This window comes from Alexandromys fortis, unplaced genomic scaffold, assembly GCF_014885135.2.
Source record: "Alexandromys fortis isolate MF-2015 unplaced genomic scaffold, M_Fortis_MF-2015_v1.1 scaffold_176, whole genome shotgun sequence".
NCBI lineage: Eukaryota > Metazoa > Chordata > Mammalia > Rodentia > Cricetidae > Alexandromys > Alexandromys fortis.
Window position 1 is genome coordinate 1,003,580 of NW_026068070.1, and position 19,863 is coordinate 1,023,442.

A 19,863-nucleotide genomic window follows, 5' to 3' on the forward strand; every position below is an offset into this window, starting at 1 on the left:
TTTCGTTTCAACTTACAGTCTTGGAGGTTCCTGTCTGAGATAATTTCTCTCTGTTGTTTGGGCCTCTGGCAGGGCAGTCCATGGTGGCCAGACCTCTTAGTACAGTAAACCCACTCCCTTCGTAGCCAGGAAGCAAAAGAGAGGAAGGAACCAAGGTCTCAATTCTGCAAAGGCACACCCCCAGTGATGTAAGATCTTCCATGGTGTTCCACCTCTTAAAGGGTCCATGAATTCCCAGCCGCACCCCTCTCCCCACCTCACCCCGGGGCTCTCTGGGAAACATTAAAGATGGAAATGATAGCAAGAACTTTTGAGAGATTTCTGTGATTTCACAGAAGCTTGTTTTCCCAGCATTCTTTGAGTTCAAGTTGTTTCCTTATGATCTGCACGTGAGACCTGGTCCTTTAGGCGTCTCCCTGAGACTCTCCTAGCCGCCCCTCCTCGCGGCAGCAGTCAGTTCCCCGTCTGCTCTGACGTCTCATCTTCCCTTCTACAGTCTTTCTAGTGGGCACTGCAGCGTCCATAGTGTCCTCAGCCCTGTCAGTGGCGGCCAAGGAATAATTCCAATTAAGGCAGTTTTCTCCCCTGGACTGGGTTTCAATGACAACACCCACCATCCCTGGTCCCATGACTTGTGTTCAGCAGCTGCGGGAAGCCACGGACTGAACACCATCAGCAGTGGCAGAAGAATCTTCCGAAGACTTAAAGAGCAATGCATTTCCACCTTGTGTAGGATGCCACAGAAACATATGTATACGTATATATGATGCACACATTTCTGAATACTTGAGAAAGAACATTTGGGCACAAATGTTGAGACATCACAAGCTGGTGCGAGTTGGAAGTTCTAGAAATCTGTACAGAAAATAATACTTTTTTGAAGCCCCACATGCTGGTTAAAAACTCTTACCCCTGCAAAAGTTAACACTTCATGCCCCCTACATATTATCTGCTGGGTTTTTAATGTTCCTGCTGATTTGGGCTGTCCACACAGACTTGGGCTTACGTCAACAGAAAGTCTTTATTAGCTGGCCGCTGACTACACCGGGTGGTTGGGATCCCAGTGTAGTGCTGAGCCTTTCTCAGGGTGAGTTTTTAGCACAAAACCCATGTTCTGGGTTGACATACTTCAGTTAATAAGAACAGTTAGCCAGAAGTGGAACTACAGAAATCAAAGAGTAAGGTTAGTCCATTTCGAGGCTTTCCAGAACTATGGACTTTGATGGATTGGGTCTTTGTTTTTGTTTTGGCAGGTGGTGCTGTCTATGTGCTGAGTTTTACAGCCTGAATGACACTTGCCTCATGGAGTCAGTTGTGCTAATGTCTGGAGGCCCACTACACCTGCCAAATTGTATATACATTTTGCCTGCATCCCTTCTGCCTTCACACTGTAATTACCTTTTCTTACCCATTTCATTCTGCAGTCTGTGATCCAGGCCAGCATTAGACAAATCCAGTTAAATCAGTTTCTTTGTGCCTAGAAACACTGCATCTACATCTATTAACCTTGACCCCCAGGACCCTGGGTGTTCACTATATGACCCTTGCGTTCCCACTGTGATGTCTGTGTCCCGGCCTGACTCTATGTGTGCTTTATCATGTTTTCACTTAGTTCTTCCTGGTGGGTCTTCTCATGAACCTGCCCTTTCAGAACCTTTCGTTAATTCCACACCACAAGAAACATTTCACCTTAGTCAAGCAGCTTGTGCAAAAGACTTGATACAAATTTCTTGACAGATATTTTAAAGTATTTAAAAATTACTCCTGAAAAATATATCCAATGTTTCCCCCCCCCCCCTTTGGTTTTATTCCGTGGAATATATGTGCAGATGGAGGATCACTTGGGAGTCACTGCGGTCCAGTGCCAGAAGGTGGCGCACTTTTCCTAAAGTAGCTGCATATACTATAGCATTGACTAGACTGTAGCTAAGCAAAGCAAGCGCACACCCAGACCGACCGACCGAAAACAAAACTAGGACACCAGTCTGAGAAGACACCTCCACTTAGGCAAGCTGTAATTGCATAGGCATGTATCTGAAGCAGTTCATCAGGATGCCTTTGACTGACATTTCCTTGTTAGAGGGTTTCCCAGAGACCAGGTATCACAGATCCAGGAAGTGTCTAAATTTGACCCTGTCCAGTTTGCTTTCTGATTGTTACATAAACACAGGTTAGATTAATTTTATTGATGGTTTCCTATGCCATCCACATGGAAACTTGCATTATGAGCTACCACTAGAGAAGTAGTTATCTTAGCTTGATTTTTCTGCTTGGTTTTTGCTGTAGTAAAGGGTTCCTTTGGCTTATATTTCAATAGCACAGTGCATCACCATCAAGGGAAGCCATGGAGGAACGCTGCTTCCTGCTCCCCATGGCCTGCTCAGCCTACTTTTTTCTTTTATAAAGATTTATTTATTTATTATGTATACAACATTCTGCCTCCATGTATGCCTGCACGCCAAAAGAGGGAACCAGATCTCATTACAGATAGTTGTGAGCCATCATGTGGTTGCTGGGAATTGAACTCAGGACCTCTGGAAGAGCAGCCAGTGCTCTTAACCACTGAGTCATTTCTCTAGCTCATTAAAAAAAAAAATACAACTCAGTACCACCTCTCTCCAAGGTTGGGCACTACCAAGTCAGACATTAATCAAGTAAATATGCCACAGACTAACTTGGTGGAGGCATGTTCTCAAGTCCCTCTTCCCAGGCGACTCTAGCTTGTGTCAAGCTGACAACAAGCTAGCTAGAACAGTGGTACACAGGTTGAAATAGGAAAAGGGAAGAAAAGGAGAAAGGTCAGGAGACAGGAAAACCACCAGATGCTGAGAAAAATGGGAGCGCCAGGCTGGTCAGAGGTCCTGCCTGGTTTTACTATGATCTGGTACCAAGTTAACCTGTGTCCTGGGGATGGGTTCGGAGACTCTTCCCTGAAGCACGATTAATAAAAGCTGAGATAGAGAAATTGGGGCTCAACCTGAAGATCCAAAAAGTAAAGCAGCCAGGCATGGGCTCTCACTTAGACCCCAGTCTGAAAATGGTGATCCTGTCTCCAGGAATCTTGGAATGAGACTGAGTCTGAGCTGTTTCCTCCCATTTTGTAACCCTCTTTAGTTCTGGGATTAAAGGCATGCACTACTGGGATTAAAAGCTGATGTGGGAGTGATTTCTTATTAATAAAGAAACTGCCTAGGCCCATTTGATAGGCCAACCCTTAGGTAGGCGGAGTAAACAGAACAGAATGCTGGGAAAAAGCTTAGTGAGAGTCGCCATGATGCTCCCACTCCAGACAGACGCAGGTTAAGATCCTCTCTGGTAAGCCAGCTCATGGGCTACACAGAATATTAGAAATGGGTTAGAACAATATGTAAGAGCTAGCCAATAAGAAACTGGACCTAGCCGGGCCAGGCAGTGTTTGAAAGAATACAGTTTCCGTGTAATTATTTCTGGGCATAAACTAGCCATGCGGGCGGCCGGGTGCCGGGGACGCAGCCCCGCCGCCGCTCCTATTTCAACAAAAAGCATGTACTGCCCGGTTTCTATGGCAACTAGTGTGGCTACTGGGATTAAAGGTGCGTGTTACCATTGCGTGGCTGTAAGGCTGACCAGTGGGGCTGGGATTTCAGGCACAGGCCACCATACCTGGCTTCCCAATGTTTTACAAGATAAAGGGCTGGGGAGATGGCTCTCAGTGGTTGAGGATCTGATTCTGTCCCTAGGGCTTTCAAGTCTTCTGGCCTTCACAAGTGCCACACTGCCATGTGAACCCCACACACATAGATGAAAATAACAAAAATAAAATCTTCAAAAAGATTAAGAACATCTAGACTTTTGAGATACTGCTTTTTATTGAACATGTATAAGATCCACTTTTACATTATTACAAACATTTTACAAACAAAAGTTTATTTTGTTATAAAACATTTCCTGGATTTTATCACTGTATAGTTAAAACATAAGACATAAAATATATAAACATGAAGGTCATTCTCCAAGTATTAGAACAGAATACTGACGGAATCACTTCATTTTCCTTTATCAGCGCTGAGGACCAATCCCAGGTCTTGTACATGCTGGAACGTTCCTTACCACTGAGCTATTCCTCAGTTACTAATAACGCTTCTTCATAAACAGTCTGTGTAAACTCCAAATGACTGAAATAATATAGAGGAAGGTAACCCTCAAGACAGATTGCCAAAATTCATCAAATTCTTCTATAGTCTGTCTTTCCTTACACTGACTTTGGCCAATGAATATTGGCGAAAGAGTTAGATAAGTAAGATAAACAGACACACTGGAAAACACAGAACACATTGCAAATCAAATTTTTTTTTAATCAGCGTTGTCTTATGGGGAGACATATTACCATATGGTAATCCCATATTACCATTTAAAACAGTTGGTGTATACATTTTCTGATGAAGGGAATACAGCCTCATTTCCAGGGCAGTCCTAACTTAGGCTGACTACAGGAGTATCTATCTCCTCTGCTAGCAATATGCGCAGCACCTAGCTAAGCCAATACGCACAGCAGCGGCCTAATGCAGTCCCAGCTACCCTACTCGGTTATATTCAGAAGACGTACCATCTAAGAGAACTGGATTTCTGAAATGTTTGCATGAAAGACCTGTAGAGAAAACAATACAATCCCGTCATACGAGCTTACTGTGTCTCTCGGAGATTTGTGCTAAACGCGGAAGCCTAAGGCTTCGGAAAGGCTTCAGTGAAATAGTTAATGAAACTGTCAGCTTATGCTTCAAAAGTGGTTTACTTAACATGGAAGTCTGAGAATCTGGAGTTGCTTCTGGATGCTTTGATCAAAACTCAGTGCTGCCTGATTTTTTTTTTTTTTTTTTTTTTTTGAGTCAGGGTCTCATTTTGGGCTCCTGATTACCATGGAGCCCAGAATGCCCTTGAAGTCAAGTAGATTGTGTAACCCAGGCTATCCTTGAACTCATAGCTCCTCCTGTCTCAGCCTTCCAAGTGCTGGGATTACAGGCGTGAGACTGGATTTGTATGCATTTTGGAGATTAGTTGAAGATTCCCCCCCCCCCCTTCTAATAACAAAGGAAGCTAAGTGGTCAACTTCTGTGGCTCACAGTTTTATACAAAAAGAACAACAGCAACAAACTAAAAACACAAAAACATGTAGAAAAGAATCTAGTTTGGATATTATTCTCATGGCTTTATGCTGGAACGAGATGGTGGCATTTAGGGTTGTTGGTCAAGACTTTAAGAGCAAAAGTGTTAATCTACACTAGTTGTCTGTCCTCAGGAGCCTTCAATGCCACCACGAGAGGGAGCTCACATTCAAGTGTAAACAGATGGTTCAGGGCCTCCTCTGCCTTTTCCTAAGCTTCACATCCTAGATGGTCTTGTTGCACCAGCTTGCGGCAGGAGACGTGCTCCTGACTGGCCTGTGCATTCTTCTGAACAAGGTATTTTAGATGTTCTCTTCTGGTCACAAACACTAGCTTTAAAGAGTGCAGGTGGTCTTTTCTCTAGGACGGAAGAAAAAAAACAGTTCATACCTAAAAATTCTCCAAGATTGGACTTGAAATTTTGGCCTAGATAGTAAAAGACTAACTTGGTAAGCCTCTACTCTCCCAAGTCAATCGTCTACTAAGCTCAAAGCAGAATTAAAAGCAGGCTTGGTACCTAGCCTCCTGCCTGAGAGACTGACAACAGATGCCCTGCAGGAAGAAGGATTAGGAGAGCATCCGAGCATCCCTTCACCCCAAATGTGAATGCAGATCACACCCTGGACACTAGGGAAGGAGACTCCAGATTTCTGCTGCCTATAGCATCGTAGCCAGTCTTTCCCCTTCCTACTCAATGTCGCTACCTACTAAGTGATTTTTTATTACATAATGATATATAGGTCAAGATTATTTAGTAGCTGCTAAAAGAAAAAAAAAGGCTTTTAAAACAGTTTTCAAGATCTCTTCACATTTTCATTTTTCCTTTTTTGAGACAGGGCATCCTACAGTCTAGTTTGACCCCTAGCTCCCTATGGAGTCAGGAATGTCCTTAAGCATCTGATCCTCCTGCCTCCACCTCCCAAGTGCTGGGGTTATAGGTGTGCACCACCATGCTCAGTTATGTGTACTGGGGACCGAACCCAGGGCTTTGTGTGGTCCAGGCAAACACTCTACCGACTGAAAAGGATTCTGTATCATTTAAAATGCCAAGACCTAATCTTGTGTAAAGTCAGAGGGCCCAGGGCAGCCAGGCTAAGTAAGGCAGCGACTCTGCCCTGATTTCAGCACCTTGTGTGTGTCTAAAGAGAGGCTTCGGTGAGCCATGCCCGCAATCCAGTGTTATTAATTACCATCTTTAGGACCCAAAATCATTTGCAGAAGTGCCAATAAAAAATATAGCCTAGAAATCATATTTTTAAAATAGAAAAGTATGCTTTTAAAATGGTCAGAATAAACATCTCCAAATAATATTAGTCAAAAGGCCCTTTGATCTTTTTGTCGCATACAATGGACCTGCCCCCTTGCGAAGCATGTCCTCACCTATTCAGATGGCATCTTCCCTGGGAAAGACGTCCGTGTCAATGCCCCAGCCTCCAAACATGTCCTAGCACGATTCAGAAAATCCTCTCTCAGTATTCACAACATTCTAACACGGGTGTCATCTGCTTATAAACCTCAGCATCTGTTTGTAACCACGGTTTTGGATTAATGTAGACTACCTAATTCTTGTGATATTAAAATGCAAATTCTAACATGAACAATTCCACTTTTTCCCCAAACTTTCCAATCTGGATATTCAAACATAACTCTATTCTTACTTTGTCAACATAAAAGGATCTTGGCCACAGTAAGCCTGTGCTGACCTACTGTGTGCTTAGACATGATTGCGAAGGTGGGGGCCGGGGCATTGCTGGCTCTGTACCACCTCATGCTTCTCTTCAGTGAAGGGAAGTTTAGCTCTTTCTACACGGGTACTGTTAAAAATCAGAAACACACAGCTGTGTGCTGTGCTGGTAACAGGATCCAGACTAGACATTTGCACCCTAAAAGCTGTAGTGGAGGTATGTTATAGTCTACGCTGGCTTCACACAGCTCAGCTCTGACACAGCAAAGAAAACAGTCTCTGGTCAAAGGGGCTAAAATAGGAACCAGTCTCATGGCGTCAGTGAAATCCGGCAGCCGCTCAGACGTCTGTCCATTAGCACGGCACGGTAAGTGTCAGTTTGCGGAAGTTTGAGCATCTCACAGTCTTCCTTCTGACTGCTGAGCCCAGCAAGTCTCAGCACTGGATGGATCATAACTGAGCTTTACTCCAAGCTCGCCTACGGCAGCTGACATCCTGATGGTTAGTAAGCTCACCTTGACTCTTACAGGGAGCGGCTGGGGCTTTTGCAGCCCATCTGACAGTAATGACAGGGACAATATTCGCCCCAGAGGCACAGGCTCAGCGCTCCTTCCGTCCAGCTGTCTCAGACTTGGGCACACTTGCCCTTTGACTTACGTCAGAAACATTTAGAAATATGAAGTACTTAAAGTGTTTGAGTCCCAGAGCACAGACATCCACCTTCTGTCAATTGCTGTGTAAAGGCGTAAATACACTTAGGACAAAGCTATAGGTAGTGGGACATGGAAGATGTACTTAATAGGAATTGCAGTTATTTGGATAGCATTTATGGGTTTAAACTGACCCCCCACATGGTCTCTGAAATGTAAAATTTAAACACAGCCCAGAGCTGTTGAGTGCCCCTGCCTTGGATCTTTATGCTGGGACACCAAAATCACACTCAAATGTGTCCAATGCCATCCTCCTCCGAGGTGCCTCGGAAGGACAAGCAGAAGGCCAGTGTGGTGACTTTAACAGGCAAGTGTCCGAAGTTTCTTCCCTTGCTCTCTTCCTTACTCTGCCCCGCCCCCCGTTCTGTAAAACTTGAAAACAGAAAGCAAAACCCTTCAACTGTTGTAAATCATGCAATTAAAGTTGATTACTTAAAAATTTTTTAAAAAAAAGTACAATCAGATGGGGTGCTGAGGCAGACCAGGCCTTTACCCTCCATTCCCATGCTCCCTCGGTGGGCGATGGCTCTGGACAGATGATGGGGGGTGCTCTGCTCTGAGAAGGGTGGGCAAGTGGGTCGGTACGGATGCTGGGGGGGGGTGCTCCGAGAAGGAGCCAGCACTGCTTTCCTCTGCACGGATGAACTTTGCTTTGAACACGGGTTGTTTTTCTCACACGCTTGACTAAAACACCTTGAAACACCTGGTGTCCACAGCTCACATCCCCAGGGAAGCGTCTGTCCACCGCTGGCATCCCCTCTAGCGTTTGATCACTACCTGCTCATAGGCTCCAGATCCGACCCTGAAATGGCAGCGAGGGAATACTTCCAGAACTCGAACGGTAGAGGTGATGACTTAGGGGGATACATTTCCCCCAGGTACACCAGGTGGTTCCCCCCCATCTCTTTCTCTCCCTCCCTTCTTCCCCCTTCTCTCTTTTTGAGACAGTTTCTCCTTGTAGCCTGGCTGTCCTGGGAGACCAGGCTGGCCTTGAACTCAGAGATCCACCTGCCACCACCTCCTGAGAGTTGACTTTAAAGGTATGTGCCATCATTACCTGGCTCCAGGTGGTTTTCTACTGAGTGTGTTTCTACAAGGGTTAAAGGTTTCCCCACAACTCTGTGTAGAACACCGTGACTGTCCCCAGCTCCATCTATTCTTTGCATAGTTCAGTTGGAAGCTGTTTCCTTAACTCCCCTGTGGGTAGGTGTGGCCATGTGACTAAGTTTTTCAACAGGAAACACAAATGAAGAGATATAGCAACTTCTGTCTCTCTAGCATACAAGAAATTCTTACCCTGGGTTGGTAGCTACCCCCCCTCCCCCAGTCCAGGAAGGTGAAATAAATGTTTCACTTTTGGGGGACAAAGCTGCATTGTTGGCCTGGTCATTGCATTCGTGGGTTTCTGTGCTACAGCCTTTGCTGTAATATGTCAGGTATGAACTGACCTCAAAATGTACTGGAAAACTTAATTTACAAGCTTTGCGAATGAAACCATCCCGAGACAGCCTATTTAAGCAACGGCCTCACCCACAGAGACTTTCTGTCTGTTGTTAGGACTTGGTTCTGTGAAGTCAAGGATGGAGCATGCAGCCTCCTGCTGTTGTTTCTTGGTTTGGCAGAGGAAGGGTTCTCACTGTCTTTTAGATGGCAGCTAGCTTTAAGCTTTTGAGTGGGCCCTAATTCTCCCTTTTCCCGGAAGCATCTTGGGTGGTCAGGAGAACTCCAGTTGCGGCGCTGCATGGAGGAGAGGGTCTCACTGCTGAAAGTCATCGGTAGGTACCTATTTCTTCATTTGTCAAGGTATCAGAAACCCCCTCCCCAACACCCGATGCTTCACTCTGAGTATAGAGTTTAACAATCCTGGAAGCAACCACTGTGACTGCTGGACTCATCCCTTAGAGGTCTTATATGAGGTGTTTGTGGTATGCCTTTTTCCTCTAGGTATAACATGACTATCCCCTTCCTTCCCATCACACAGCAGGGATAACCCTAGCACTGTAGTCATGGCAACGGAATAAGCCAATACAGTGACAACAGGTCTATAGGAATGGGAATACGGTTGGCCTTTTAATATTTAGCTTGTAGAAGGAAGGGAGGGTCACAAGACTGTCACCTGGGATTCCATCGACCATTCCCTCCTCTGTGTGCTCATGGAAGACGCTAGGGTGTATAGGGGGTGTAGGGTGGCTAACTGAAGTTGGGCTTCTTGGGGGGCTGTCAGCCATGATGGAGTACAATGTCTTGGCAATGCAGCCGTTATGAGTCACCCTGGCTTTTGTAAGTCTGGGAAGCTCACTGGTTCACCAAATGGGTAGAACTGTCAGTTTGGTCTGTTGTTGGGGCTGTATCTTAGCTTACAGAAGAGAGGAACTGGCATTTGAATGTCAGAATACGAGAAGGAAGCATGTGTGTGTGGGAAGTAATGGCCGGAGAATTTCAAATCCGGGAAACCTATACGCACAGCTATCTAAGGAGTTCAGCGAAGCTGAAATGAAAGAAACACAGAGCAACACACCCAACAACATCTCACGCCGGCTTCTAAGAAACCCGTGACAAAGAGAAAATGTTTCTGGGTGTGGTGGCATGTGCTTCATTCCTAGCACTCAGTAGGCTGTGGCAGGTGGATCTTTGTGAGTCTGAGGCTGTTCTGGTCTACATAGTGAGTTCCAGGCCAGTCATGGCTATACATTGAGACCCTGCCTCAAAAACAAAACAAAACAGAAACAAACAAAAACCTCTTAAAAAACATCCAGCCGGGCGGTGGTGGCGCACGCCTTTAATCCTAGCACTCGGGAGGCAGAGGCAGGCGGATCTCTGAGTTCGAGACCAGCCTGGTCTACAGAGCTAGTTCCAGGACAGGCTCCAAAACCACAGAGAAACCCTGTCTCGGGGGAAAAAAAATAAACTAGTGATGTTGTGATTAGGAANAAAAAAAAAAAAAAAAAAAAAAAAAAAAAAAACCATCCAGACAGGGGCTGGAAAGATGGCTCTGGAGTTAAGAGCCATTCCTGCTCCTCCAGAGGACCTGGGTTTGGTTTCCAGCATCTACATTGTGTGTCTCACAACTGTCTGTAGCTCTGCTTTGGGATATCCAATGCTCTCTTCTGGCCTCTAAGGATGACCCCCTACTTCCCCACATGGCATATATACACAGACACACACATGAAAAAAAATCTTTAAAACAGCCAGATAAATAAGTTACATAGAGAAAATTAAAAACGGGAACAGAAGCAGACTTCTGGTTTGAAAAAAGTGAAATGCTGCTGAGGTCAAGAAGGGTTGCTAATGACAGGTTTGCCGCTGAGTGGGTTGTGTACATTTGCTCACACAGGTGAGTGCACTGACTGGAAATGCTTGCTTTGTCCCATCTAAAATAGTAGACAAAATTCTGTTCTAGATATTCTTTTTATGTTAGCAACTGCCAAGTGCTCTATCTGTCCAATATATTTAAATAAAGGAAGCACCTATCATAGACTATAATGGTGAAGACATCCAGGGAGGGAAAGAGTGTCTCAGTAGTAACCGGCTCTCCTCAGGGGGTGCAAGCATTTGTCTTACTTCAGCCTCAGCATAAGGAAAACTGCAGCCTCCCTCCTTTACTTGCGATTGTTCTTCCGCGGAGCCCAGGCTGGCATCAGACTCGCTGTGGAGCCGGGGATGACCCTCAACTCCTGAACTTTCTGCTTTCATTTCCCCATACTGGGAAGAGCCACCATGCTTGCTTATATTGCTCCAGAAGCTGAATCGAGGCTCCGCTCTTGCTAGGCTCTTCCAAACTGAGCTACGTGTCCTCTCCTCATGGATTAAAACACTGTGTTTTGGCAGAGTATTATGTCCCGTGTGTGTGTGTGTGTGTGTGTGTGTGTGTGTGTGTGTGTGTGTGACATACCTGTTTGGAAGGTGATGGCTGCCAAAGGTTGTGCTTCCTCCAGGCCCCACAAATAACCGGAGTCCTTCTTCTGCAACACATATATTACAATGCTTGTTAAGCATACAGTTCTTGGATGACTGTCAGAAAACACACGTATTGTAGAAATCCACATTTTACACTGACTGAAGGTATCAAAGCTCCAAGAGAGACAACTGGAAGGCGGCCTACGGCTCCTCACCAACTTCCCCAAAGCTCTTTTCTTTGAACAGGAATGACAGCTCTTTCTCTTCATTTTCATGCGGTTTAATTGTTTCTATTTCCAGCCAGTTCCACAACCAAACAGTTGTCCACTGTTAAGCGCTCTCTATTCCACCTGCCTGAGTAATTGCACCTTTCAAGCTGGTGGCAAATAAATTCTCTGTTTCTGTAGGAAATTTGTGGAGAGATTGCAGGATTCTATTCTCCCCTGTTTCAAGACCACCACCGCAGCCCTCCAAACAGGGTCAGGGACCTGGCACTCAGAAAGTATACAGACACAAAAGGTTTCTTTAAAATTGATCTCTGCTCCCCTCCCCAGGTGTGGGAACTGAACCCGGGGCCTCCTACATCCTAGGAATCTGCTGTACTACCGAACCACATCCACTTCAGCTGATGTCTTCACTAAAGTTTGTCCTTCGTCCAGCGTCACCGGCCTTTGTCAGAGACAAGCTACAAAACTCTCTTTGCTTTGGCGGACACGGGGTTGACTTTACAGACATGCAGTAGCAGCCCGAGCACGTGCGCTGACACAGCTGTGGACCACATGTGTTCTCCACCCCGAGCGCGTGCGCTGACACAGGTGTGGGCCACGGCACTCGTACTCATCCGTTCTCCACACACCTTCGGCGCTGGAGTCGAGACTGAAGTCCTGACTTTGCAGGATTTTCTCCACGATGTCATCAGCATCCACTCTGGTGTCGTCAACCCGCTTCAGCTGAGATTCAACAGAATCCTGCTTCACTGGGCATCTTTGAAAAGAAGCACAGTTGTTTCCCCCTTCTGTACTGGTTACGCTATGAAAATAAAGATGTTTTAAACAGAGAGTCACCACGTGAGAGGGTACCTGGAGGCTTTCTCAGAAGCGCCTTCTTCTTTATCGGCTGGGTCAAGAGCCGGCTCGGCTGTGGTTTGCTCATTTTCATCACAAGGCTCCAGGATGCTCTCAACTCCTGTCGATGTGCTGCCCACTGAGGTATTTCTTCTGTGGCAGAACTCGGAGAAACTGGATGACCGGGAGTGACCCGTGCTATACCCTGCCGGAGGACAAGCCACTGTGAATACAGTAACACTATCAGACGCACTCAGTCTAACTTTTTCTTTCTGCACGTTGATATGGGTGCACATAGATGTGTGTGCAGATGCATGTGCGTGTGCAGATGCACGTGTGTGTGCAGATGCACGCGTGTGAGTGTGTGTATGAAGGCCAGTGGTTGATGGGGTATTCTCTGTCACTGGCCACCTTATTTTTGAGACAGGGTCTCTCACGGAGCTTAGAACTTGCTGGCTTGACTACAGCGGTTACAGAAATCCTTCTGTCTCTGTCTTCCCAGTGCTTGGATTACAGGCATGAACTGTCGTGTCTGACTTCCCTGTGAATGCTGGTGACTGAACTCAGGTTCTCATGCTTGCGTGACAAGCACTTTACTGAACCATCTGTCATCTCTGAGACGCAATTTCTTTATCCTACACCACAGTGGTTTCAAGTTTATTACTGAATTTTATTTTGTTTGAAGACAGGCACCTGCTATCCAGCAAGCAGAGGCTGGCCTTGAACTTGCCATCCTTCTCTCTCCCAGTCTCTCCATCGTTAGGTTAACAGGTGTGTTCTACCACACCTGGCTTCAAGTCCCTTTAGAACAGTGGTTCTCAACCTGTGGGTTGCAACCCCTCTGGCAAACATCTATCTCCAAAAATATTTAAATTATGGTTCTTAACAGTAGCCAAATTACACTTATGTAGCAACAAAAATGTTATGGTTGGTTTCAGCCAACATGAGGAACTACATTAAAGGGTTCCAGCATTAGGAGGGTTGAGAAGCACTGTCTCAGAACAATAAGGAGTGGGGTCCCACTGTGGGCCACTACCTGATACTTTGGACTGCTGGCTTGCATAGCTTGATGTTCTAGAATGTCCCCAGGCACCAAGTTCATCTGGAACAGAGGCACTCTTTGCTGAAAGATCTGCAACAAGTCACGTGATGTTATTACTACCAAGTCAATGCCCAATTTGTAGTCTAGCCTGCAGATTTTATTTCTCTGCAAGTTTATAACCAAGGAAAATGAATTATAAAGTGACAGCTTCCTTCAAGTTGGCACAAGGAAAACAAGCACATCACAAGAAATGAAAGAAAGCTTGAACACTCAGTTCACTGCAAAGTTAGGTGCTTTCATAATGTTTATAGCAGTGGGTCTTAAAACTGTTAGTGGTGTGTGTGCGTTCAACATTTCTCTAAAAACCCAGTCTTATTCTTACAAATTCTCATGAAACTGATGAATTTTGGTGTTTTTATTCTCATGTATGTATGTATGTATCTGACATATCTGACAGTCTCATATAACTCTATCTATCATCTATCTATCTATCTATCTATCTATCTATCTATCTATCTATCTATCTATCTATCTATCTATCTATCTATCTATCTATCTATCTATCTATCTGACCGGGTCTCATATAACCCCAGCTATCCTTAGACCCACACAGTAGCTGAGGCTGACCTTCAACTCCTGACCCTCCTCCTTTGATTACAGGTGTGCAACACCATGTCCTGCTACTTTAGTGTTTTTTGTTTTGTTTTTAGGTGGTATTGAGATTTACATCTTCAGAATTCATCAGTAGTGAACTAAAGGTACTTTAGTGCTCCAGTGTCAGTCTTTCTAGCGCTAGGCTATACAGGGGGGCAGTGCTGTAACTTAGCAACACAACATAGGGTGTACTACCAGGATGACAGTTCTTAAGAAACAAACTAGTCTCAAGGCTGGGGATGGCGCCGCTGTTTAGAGCACTGGCTGCTCTTCCAGAGAACTCGGGTTCAGTTCCCAGCGTCCACATGGCAGCTCACTACCACTTGTAACTCCAATTCCAGGGGGGAACCAATACCCTTTTCTGGCTTCTATAAGCACTGCATGCATATGGTGTGTGGATATACATACAGGCAAAGCACCCACACACTAAAAATAGAATAAACAAAAATTCAGAAATAACAAAACCTGATGCTGCAGACATGCACACAGACAGAATATTGTATACATAATAAATAAAAAAAAACTGATGATAGCACATAGTTTGAAAGTTAATAGACAAAAGCAGTCTCAGCACTGTTTCTAGTAGCCCTCAATCATGTATTTGTAGACCTGGTCAAGCTCCACAGAAGACGGAACTGTTTGCTTAGCATCAGAGTAAAATGCTTGGAAACCGGAACTGTCGTTAACTTAGGAGAAGGGAAGCAGCTGAGTGAGCTAGCTACCACAGCGGTTCTCTAAATGAGACAGATGGCGCACAGTCCGGCCAGCAGATGCTGCCAAACATGCAGGCCACTGGTCCTCTGCAAAGATTTCTCATGTCCAGGCAGACTGCAAGGGCCCCATGCATCTACAGCAGCCCTAAATCCGAAGGCTAGCTCCAACAAAATCCTCCCCAGCAGACAGTTCATAGAGATTCCTGTACACCCCAAAGTCCACCCAGTGTTTGGCTTGGATCTCAGCCATCTGTCTTCTCGTTTCCAAAAGGCATTCAATCCGTATAAAAATTTATTAAGCTCTTATCAAATCAGTTGTCTGTGGTATAGATTAAACTGAGGCACTGGGCACACGTTCAGAATTCAGAGGTAGAAGCAAATGTGTCTGGCATTAACCAAAAGAAGGTATGAAGGGCTCCAAAGGCCCGCGCATGTAATACTACGTGGGAGGAGACCTCGGAGAGGAGGCTAGCCCAGGATCTTTCAGCTCGCTGAGGAGGGAAGGGCACAGGGCACAACAGGCCTGTAGAGCAGCAAATGCTTTGGTGAAGCCGGCACACGGAGCAGCGGGGAGATGACTGTCAGGAAAAGAGGCCAAAGGCGAGCACAGGGCAGCTGATGAAGACCTTTCGGTGAGCTGAATGAAAGACATACTTGAATGACTGTAAGCCTGCATGCCACTGCGGGCTATGCTGTGTGAAGATCACTCCAGTAAAGCAAATTGGGGTGAAGAGTGAAGGTTTTTAGGGTAAGCCAGCTGGGAGTGAGAGATGGCGGGATCCAGCTACCGAGCAGAGTGTGTGCCAGGATGCCTGAGCAGGAGGAGGAAGAGTCAGGCAAATCTGCACTGAGCCTGTGACACTGGCAGGCAATGCTCATCACATTCTGACCGTCCCTGGTCTATGTATAAAGATCGGATCACAAAGGACTCACAGTCTGGCTGGGGAGAAAGATGAGCTCAGAGACTTCAGTAATAATACACGGCCCGAAGTGGACCTTCCCCAAAACACTTGGAAACACATATTCATGAGAGGAAAGTATTTAACGTACTTTATACAATCACATCGTATTTATGAAATAGTTAAATCCAGGGGTGTAGAGGACATTGCCCAGAAAATGAAGTAGAGGGGACCACCCCCTGTGGAGCAGCAACGCTGGAGAGGAGGTGGGGGTGTTTTTATGCCCAGTTTATGTTTTCTGAGGACTGGGGACTGAACCCTGGCCTCAAGCACACGGACAAATGCTCTACATTGCAGCTACTGCGCGGCCACTTGAAGGAAGTTTCCCTTTAATTTTTATTATTGAGAATTTCATGCATGCATATAATGTTTTGATCAAAGTCACCATCTATTCATTCCTCCCCAATTCCTCTTGTACTTCTCTATCACTTTCCCCACCAACTTAACGTACTCTGTTCTAAATCCACTGAATCCACTGATGCTCCCTCTATGTGCATAAGTGTAGGACCAGCTACGGGAGCATGGGCAGCCTCTGAGCGGCCACACCCCTGAAGAAACTTCCTCTTCCTCTGCCAATAGGCAGCAACTACTAATGGGTCCTAGGCTTTAAAAAATTCATTACATTTATTTATTTACTTATTTAATTGTGTGTGTGTATGTGCACCACACACATGGAGGCCAGGCCAGGTGACAACTAGCTAACTAGCTAAAGGCAAACATCTGCCCCCAGCAGGGGTTCCTAGGAGGTGAACTTGGATCATCAGGACTGGCAACAGGCATCTTTACTCACTGAACCATCTTCCTTGCTCAAGAAATCCCTAAGCTAGCCAGAAGAGCAAAGGTGCCGAAGGTAGGAGACAAGGGAAGAGAAGACACCAAAAAAGAACTGAATTAGTGGCTGAGTCAAAGGAGAATGGGAAAAAGGGCGACAGGATCTGGTGATCTGTAGACAACAAGACAGGACACAAACCATACTGTAAATGAGTTTACCAGCGGACGGGCAGCAGGGTGGCTAGCTCTCACTGGTCTGACTGGACCAGGAGTCACCTAAGGGCATGTCTGAGAGGGGGTTTCCAGAAAGGCTTAAGTGGAGTGAAAACCCACTCTGACTGTAAGCAGAGCCTGAGCTAAGGTCCTGGACCGAACAGCAAAGGGAAAAGAGGAAACCAGCATTTATCTTTCTGTTTCCTGACTGGGGGTGCAATGTGACCAGACAATCTCCCTTCCCACCATGACTTCCCCACAGTGACAGACTGCACCCCCTGGAACCGTGAGTCCAAACACCCTTCACGTTCTTTTATCACAGTAACGAATCCAAGCAGTATTGGTTTCTCGAAGTTCGTCTACATCACTGGGATGCATGCGTCAAAAACGCACTCTCTTGATGATATGTCTCCATGTTTGTCTGTCTATCTAACCCTGGACTGCTGGAGTCTAGAGGACAACAGGAGATAGAGAAGATGGATATATTACTATTATAAGGATAATAAGGTCCACGTTATATTTTCTCAGTATAGCCAACAGCTCGGGATATTTAAGGGCTGAGTGAGGAGTTAATGGGAAGATTAACAGTATCCATAAGACTAGCTGATCCTAAATCAAGAAATCCATACCCAAAATTATTTATAAGAAACCCCATCAATGCACATTTGAAAAGGTTGTGTAAATGTTAATTCTAGCACTTCACCTTTCTTTCCAACAATACACCCTGTTCCTCGTGTCCTTTTCCTGCGGCTAGGTTGGCACCTTGCCTACCCTGCTTTTAGCAACCACAGTAGATTCTGCCTCTGCTGGAAGATGTCTAGGGAAGTGGGCTCAAAGTGTGCTTGGAACCAGCAGCAGCAGCAGCAGCAGCAGCAGCAGCAGCAGCAGCAGCAGCAGCAGCAGCAGCAGCAGCAGCAGCAAAGAAGCTGAACTGGTGTGCATTAGAAAGTTCCAGGCACCATCCTGGATTGACCAAATCCCAAACTGGCTGCTGGTGCTAGCAGTATGTTTTAACGCCGTCCACCCCCAGGAAAATCCAATGCACAGTGAGGCTTGAGGAGAGAAGAGCAGCACCAAAGAGCTGACAGGCGGATGTGCCCAGCATGAGGGAGGAACGGGGAAAACTGGTGGTTCTTGTGTTTGGGAGGAGCAGATGCAGCCAGTGAGAGACAGTGTTAATGCAACATTCAGTTGCCGGTGTCAGAGCACATTACCTTAGACAAGGAAGGAAGGAAGTCCTGGCTCAGCCAGCACACTAGCTGGTACATTTCAAGTCATGAGTGCATGTATACACAGTTACCTGTGGGTGGGTTGGAGGAATTTTTTTACATTTCTTTATTTTTGTGTATGTGTGTGTGTGTGGACATGTATGTGCCACAGAATGCGTGTGGCGGTTAGAGGACAACTGGTTCTCTCTCTCTTTTTTAAAAATTTTTATTTATTTTATGTATATAAGTGTCCTACATATGTATACCTTTATACCAGAAGATGGCACCAGATCCCACTAGAGATGGTTATGAGCCGCCATATGGTCACTGAGAATTGGAACTCAGGACCTCTGGAAGAACTCTTAAGAGTTAAGCCAGTGCTCTTAACTGCTGAGCCATCTCTCCAGGCCCTGTTCTCTCCTTAAACTGTGTGGATTCCAAGGATTAAGACCAGGTCATCAGGCTAGGTGGCAAGCACCCTGACCTGCTCAGTCATTCTGCCAGCCCCTCAGGGTTTAGGAATCGATTAGAAAATTAAATAGTATTGTTTTTCAGAAATCAAAGACTCAGGAAGCTATATACCCATACCTGCTATTCCGAGATGCACCTTGAGAGTCTCTCCACCTTTCCTGTCCTCTTCCAAAGACTCCGATTCTCCAGCGATTGGGATCGACATGGACGTGGAGGGAGGTCTGTAAATAGACAGTGTAGGGATCAGATCTTGAATCACGTATGAGCTTGAAGGTCTGAACTACGGTTAGACTCACTGTGCGGTCAGTACCTGGCCTTAACGAGATGTTTATGAGAGTTAGCCTTTTGAGGATGAAATAAAAACCATTAAATGATCCACAAGCGTCCTTTAGAACCCTAAAACCCAAATAATAAATGTGGGGGAGATTTTTACATAAAGATCTTATTTTTATCTATGAATCCCATATGGTGTCATGGTCCTGTAGTTTCAGCACTCAGGAGGTCAAGGCAGGAGGACCAGAAGTTCACGGTCATGGTCATCCTCAGGCATGTAGCAAGCTGGAAACCAGCCCGGGCTATGTGAGCCCCTGTCTTAAAGCCAAGGCAACCCTTCAAATAGTGCCTCTGGGACAAAGCTGAAGCTCCAGGCTTGACAACCAAGGCTCTTCACAGTCCAACTTAGACCAACCTGCTTGGTTACCAATAGTTGTATTTTGATTTTGTTGTATATTTTGGAGTATATTTTTTGAGACATGATCTTGCTCTGTAGCCCTGGCTGGCTGGTAACCCGTAAGTAGTCCAGACTGGCCTTGAACTCATGAAGATCCTCCTGCCTCGGTTTTCTGCATGCTAGGGTTCCAGGCTTGGACCACCAGGCCCAGCTGAGTTATGCGTTTAAAAAACATAAAGAACTTGGTTAAAAACCAAAATAAAAGTCCACTGAGTATTTCACAGGAAAAACATATAAGAGATTCATGCAAAGAATGGAGTCTCCAACAGCAGTCATAAATCACCAGTGACTGCTTTGAGCTTTCTGCAGGCCTCAAGTCTTAAACGTCAGTGGTCTTTCCTTCCACAGGCGATTACAGCCATAACGCTCCCATGACTCCTGCCCTGCTGTCTCGAGGGCTCTAGCATCCCGACAGAAGAAGCTGACCATGGGGCCGTTAGTACAGCAGACTCAGAATTTGAAACCTTAACTAGGCTACTTCAGTTCTGCTGTCCAGGGCAACGTCGTAGTTCAGGGGCTAACCACCGAGTGTCCACTGGGTGCTGGTTCTCCTCTAGTACTCCCTTTGTTCAGAAATTGTAATATATTCTTTGTCAGGATCTCTTG

At 45.7% G+C, this 19,863-nt stretch overlaps 1 protein-coding gene across 2 annotated transcripts in view; it reads right to left on the minus strand.

Moving 5' to 3' along the window:
• Nucleotides 1-3,824: 3,824 nt before the first annotated feature.
• Eeig2 (EEIG family member 2) overlaps nucleotides 3,825-19,863 on the minus strand; it is a 59,470-nt gene continuing 43,431 nt past the window's right edge. Inside the window, exons 6-11 of one of the 2 annotated variants that reach the window (XM_050120961.1) lie at nucleotides 18,645-18,748; nucleotides 13,533-13,628; nucleotides 12,512-12,701; nucleotides 12,289-12,416; nucleotides 11,428-11,497; nucleotides 3,825-8,337 (exon numbers count right to left, since the gene is read on the minus strand). In XM_050120961.1, the coding sequence (XP_049976918.1) occupies nucleotides 8,295-8,337; nucleotides 11,428-11,497; nucleotides 12,289-12,416; nucleotides 12,512-12,701; nucleotides 13,533-13,628; nucleotides 18,645-18,748 (631 nt within the window). In that variant the 3' untranslated portion in view covers nucleotides 3,825-8,294. The remainder of the gene's footprint in view (nucleotides 8,338-11,427; nucleotides 11,498-12,288; nucleotides 12,417-12,511; nucleotides 12,702-13,532; nucleotides 13,629-18,644; nucleotides 18,749-19,863) is intronic. The other variant, XM_050120962.1, reaches the window with a different exon arrangement.